Source organism: Verticillium alfalfae, genomic scaffold, assembly GCF_000150825.1.
Source record: "Verticillium alfalfae VaMs.102 supercont1.13 genomic scaffold, whole genome shotgun sequence".
Classification (NCBI taxonomy): domain Eukaryota; kingdom Fungi; phylum Ascomycota; class Sordariomycetes; order Glomerellales; family Plectosphaerellaceae; genus Verticillium; species Verticillium alfalfae.
In genome coordinates, this window is record NW_003315026.1 from 738,517 (window position 1) to 743,551 (window position 5,035).

The 5,035-nt window shown below is 55.0% G+C and overlaps 2 protein-coding genes across 2 annotated transcripts in view; both read right to left on the reverse strand.

The window, feature by feature from the left end:
- Window positions 1–1,583: 1,583 nt before the first annotated feature.
- Window positions 1,584–2,916, reverse strand: VDBG_08846 (phosphoglycerate mutase family protein; the record flags this gene model as incomplete). The annotated part of the gene is made up of 4 exons (XM_003001004.1): window positions 1,584–1,743; window positions 1,893–2,396; window positions 2,452–2,804; window positions 2,881–2,916. 4 exons carry the CDS (start codon window positions 2,914–2,916, stop codon window positions 1,584–1,586), a joined length of 1,053 nt encoding a protein of 350 aa, XP_003001050.1.
- A 1,041-nt stretch (window positions 2,917–3,957) lies between these two features.
- VDBG_08847 (serine/threonine-protein kinase ppk6) overlaps window positions 3,958–5,035 on the reverse strand; it is a gene marked incomplete at both ends in the record, with an annotated part of 3,883 nt that continues 2,805 nt past the window's right edge. Inside the window, 2 exons of the mRNA XM_003001005.1 lie at window positions 3,958–4,232; window positions 4,284–4,993. Of these exons, the coding sequence (XP_003001051.1) occupies window positions 3,958–4,232; window positions 4,284–4,993 (985 nt within the window). The remainder of the gene's footprint in view (window positions 4,233–4,283; window positions 4,994–5,035) is intronic.

The following is a 5,035-nucleotide window of genomic DNA, read 5'->3' on the forward strand; positions in this document are numbered from 1 at the left end:
CTGCGCTGACTCATGTACTCCCGTCGAAGGGCTCTTTATCGACGATGCGTCGATGGACGTCAAAACTGGCGACATCCTGAGGCCACTGATCATCTTGCAGTGGTTGCTCAGCCCGTCAGCGTCATCCCGTCTTCGACTACGCCCATGCGGCTCAGAGACTCGTAGATCTTGTGATAGTCGGGGTGTAATATTTTACCTTCCTTGTGCCGTGAGGTGCAGTCTCGAAAACAAGAGTCTGAGTTCATTATTATGCAGCTGGCTCCGAGTCACCCCTAATATGTGGAGGCACAGGGCGCCACGAGAAAGCAGCTGTCTTGTGCACTCGTTGCCGGATAGAGTTGCTAAAGCCGGCGGATGATGCATTGACGTAGTTGCGGCGGTTCATGCTCACGCTTCATGGCGTAATGAAACCGATGCAGGGCATGGCGGGTGCTGGGGTTATGTCGCAAGTGCAGGACGCCATGTCTCGGAGATCTCAGTATGCCTAGGTGGTGCTATTCCTACTGTGCTCATGGAAGCTGAAATTCTGCAATCTCTCATCTGTATGTGTTAGACATGTCACGGTATTCAGGGACCAACTTCAAGCGAGCGGAGCACCCGCAGCGACTACAGGACTAGCAGACCCAGCATGTATCATTCGGCCGAACCAGTTTTTGTTTTCTTCAGCGCGCTTTCACGAGTCTGGATCATTATCGCGAGTGGTTGCATGCCTCATATGGCTTTCGAATCTTCAACCTTGACATGACTCATCTACTGCTTCGAAAGGCAGCAGTAGCCTATGGGACCTGTTCGTCGGAGTCGGTGAGAGTGAAATGGACCATGTTCAGCTAGACGAGGGAGGGCGCATGCCATGCCATGCAGAGCCATGCGCTTCCGAGACCCTCCCGGGGTGCATAGGATTCCTTCCAGATGGCAAAAAAGGACGACGGTGATGCTCGACATCTACCACAACCTTTTGTCGTCGTGAATGACAGTCGAAGTCAGGAGGAGCCAATGCAATGGCCGCCCGGAGCATGCGCCAAACATACAGGGCACCTTTCTCGGTCCCCACTCCAAGACGCGATCGATGTCTTGTCCGTCTCCGAGAAGCAAGCTTTTCCGGCGCTGATAGACGGTCTCGTGTGTCGTCAGCATGCTAGATGAGAAAAGCAAAATGAGGATAAAAAGAAAAGATTACAAGAGCCCAGGTCCAGGAGGCAGAAGAAGAGACAGGGTCAAAATAGCTGGGGCAGCGCACTAGTGGGGCAGCGAAACGTCACCTCTGGTTCCCGTAAAGTCGAAGGTAAGCGGAGCCAGTGGTGTGTCCAGCTGAGTGTGCGGAGCAACAAGGATTGATTGTTTAACAAGGGAGGCCATCCAACAAACCGATTGGCTGTGGATTCTATTATCCAAGTTTTGGCGAGAGACAAGGTGCAGGCAAATCTGGGCTGGGCTGGCCGGTAGGCAATACCCTTCCTTGCCTGCGGAATACGTTTGTCTTTCTTCACGCATTAGCTGCCATGGCGTGCATGTGCCGTCCCGTCCATCATCTTTCGAGCCGGTACGCCAGTGAGCTTGGCGTTTTCGTATTGCCAGGCATGCTTTCACAGATGATGCTCGCCGACGGAGCTGCGGGGAGTCGCCGGTTGTTGCCGGTGCCGTTCCCCTGCCGGCTTGCCTTCGACAACGACGCCGAGGGCGATGCCCGCATCAGCCTGCGAACCGGAGTCCACCACGTCGAAAGATTCGTCTCCAGAGAAGCGCCTGCAACGTCGTCAGCATTAGCGGCTGCATGAGAGCGAATGTGTCGAAGAAACACTGGTTCGCCTCAACACGACTATAGGGACGGGAAAAGAAAGTATGGCCGAGTCATGCTCGAGATCGAATGCCACCAGCCAGGGAGGGGTCCCTACCATCCTCTTTCTTCGCCGCTGCTGAGAAAGCTGCAATCGCTGTTCTGCGTGCAGATCCAGCCTCCACGCACACCTTTGCCATCCTTCCATGATGGATAAGTGGAATTCTCTGGGGTCTCGTCAACAAGGTTGCTTATGCCTTCTGCCGGGAATGATGCAGGCGAGTCATGTTTTATGTGAGGAACCATACCCTGAGCGAGAACATCTGACGTCGTCTGCCGGGGGTTCTTCCGTCGTCGGAAAATGCTGAGCCCGCACGTGAAGGCGCGAAAATCCTCAACATCGACAGTGGTGGGAACTTCCCCTGTCAGCACACGACCCAGGGCAATGATGGTCGCAGCATGCGAGCATAGGACAACGGCGCGTATGCCTTCGGCATCGCACTGGTCAATGATGGCGCCAACGCCAGCCCGCGACGCGTTCGTAAAGCCCTTCAATGGTTTCGCCCTTGACAGCCGGAACCACAGCGGTCCGGTACGTCTCATCATACCGGGGAAACATTGGCTTCAAGACCTCCGCGGTAGCTGGAGTTGGGTGTTCAAAAGGTGCGGCGCCATACCATTCAGCAATTCCAGACTCAGGACGAATGCTTGTTGCGGCAGACTGAGTCGAAACAGTCTCGCCGGCAATATTGGTAGCGCCCGCCGTAGTGACCGACGACGCTGAGGTTTGGCGTTGCACCTCCTCAGCCTTGAGCTCCACGAAGGGCGTAATAGTCTGGAGGCAGCGATAGTACGGACTCGAGTAAACGGCTTCAATCGGAGGGCTGACAGTCAAAAGATGGACTCCGAGTTCCTTTGCTTGGTCAACACCGTGTGCTGTCAGGGCTGGATCCGAAGCGATGCCTGTGGGCGACCTGATGGAGGAGCTATAATCACCCGTCGCGGGGTCGACAAGCCAATTGGAACGAAACTATGAACGGCCGTGGCTGGAGTTAGAATGTTGCCTTAGATGCCTAGGGTACACGGGCAAGTCGGGCTCGACGTACCCCGTGGCGGGCCACGTAGATGACCTCCAGCGACATAGCCGTGCTTCAATGGAAGCAGCTGCCTGATGGCTCGAGGTAAGCCAAGGGGTAGCTGAGAAAGGGCGGGCGTGGCTTCACTAGGGGAGGAAACTCTAAAACAAGAATAAGAAAACCTCAGTAGCAAACCAGAAGATGATGGGCCACTGTTGAGTTGAAGTGGTGTGTAGACAGACAACCGAGAAGCGAGGCGAGGTAATGCAAGGTGATGTCGTTGCGAGGTCCAAGTGGGCAACAAACACCAAGTGCGAGGCATGGGTTGAGGTGGGTGGGCCGCCTCGGCTCAGACCCCTCTTGACCCTGACCCTGACCCAGACTGTACCTGACCCCTCCACTCCAAGACCTTCCAGATCTTCTCCACATTGCCTGGCTGGCTTCGAGGCGGGACTGGTGGGTCCTTCCTGGTCGCCGAGTCTCCCCCATGAATAACATTCAGAATCCAAACAATAGCTTTGACGAAAGGTGCTACTGTACATAGTACCTACCTGCCAGGTAGGTCGGTACACACAGATAGCTCCTGAAAAAAAGCACCCCCTGACTCAGCTTGCAGACTGCCTGCCCCGGACACTCCAGCGGCAGCCCCTCACGTCGACATGGGCGTTGCACTGTGGTGATCATATCTGCTGATCTTAATGTCCTAAGGGCGGATGGATGGTTGGCATGTTGTGTAACACGTCTCTCGTCCTGATGCAACTGGTAAAGCCGTCTCCTATTACTCCGGGACCATGAATGCCGCCCACCTGAATGAAGACACGCAACGGCTTATTGAACCCGTTATTGTTCCTCCGACCGCCTCCTCGACATCAATCATTACCCAGTCGTCGCGGATACCATGGGCCGTGTGCTGACCACTCTCGTGCACCCAGAGCGATCGTGGTCCACGTTCCCGGCTCGAGCCGCCTCGGGTCCCTTTTCTTCTACCCCTTCCCCATGCCGCTCATTCAACGCTTCTAGGGTATCGTAACATGTATTCTCGTCTGCCGCCACTCTAGCACCCATCACACTGCTTCCGGGACATTACCAACAAAGACTCCAACCTGGTTACTCCACATCAAGGGCCTGGCACCATGGATGTTCAACTACCCGTGTAATGTCGTAGCGCTCAGACACGTTGCGGTTCAGCATGCAACGGATCAGATCGATGCTTTCGTCACTAATGGTGAACGGTACTCTGAGGTCCCGGTCCATGATCTCGTCGATGCTGTAGAATGGATTCTCTTTGTAGACGATGGTGTAGAGCAAGATGCCCAAGGCCCACACGTCCTGCTCCTTGCCACCATAAGGCTTGCCAGCGAGGACTTCGGGCGCCGCATAATCTGCCATGTCATTAGCACACAAACAAGACTGACTGGCTTACGAAAGCTTACCAATTGTGCCCACGAACACATCGAACGGGCCGTTCTTGATGTATGCCGCACTGCCGAAATCGATCAACTTGATGCGGCCCTCGCCATCCAAAATCACATTCTCGTCTTTAATGTCCCTGTGAACGACGAGCGCCTTCGTGTGCAGATGGTGGATGGCCTGAGCAACCTGCACGAAAATGCTCCTGCACTCGGCCTCATCCATGTTGCTGCGTAATTCAATGTAGTCGAAGAGATCCATTCCGGGTAGACCGTGAGGCGTCATCTCGATGTAGTAGTTGATGTCGTCTTCGAAGAATGACTCCATGTCTACAATGTTGGGGTGCCTCAGTTCCGGCCGTCGGAGATAGTCCAGGACGTGAATCTCGAGGGGCACCGTGCCAAGCTTGCGGTCTCGAGTCCATGTGTCGACTAGGATTCGCCGCTTGGTCACGTACTTGAGAACGACCTTTTTTTGTGTCGTTTTGTATTTCGCAAGCTTGACCTGCCCGTAGGCTCCTTGACCCATGTCTTCGAGGATTTGGAAGTCCTCGATGGTTTTCTTATGCACAGGTGTCACAGCGCGCACGGCAGGCGGCCTCTCCTCCTTGGGGCTTGACTTGGCCACTCCTGTGACCTTGGCGGCCGCATGCATGACGTGCTTGATCTGGCGTGTCAAAGCTGATGCGGCCCCAGATCCTGACTTCTCCTTTTTGGTGTCGTCCGAGTCGGAGCTCATCTCCATGGGCGTATGTACCGCCGTCTGTCCTGGCGGT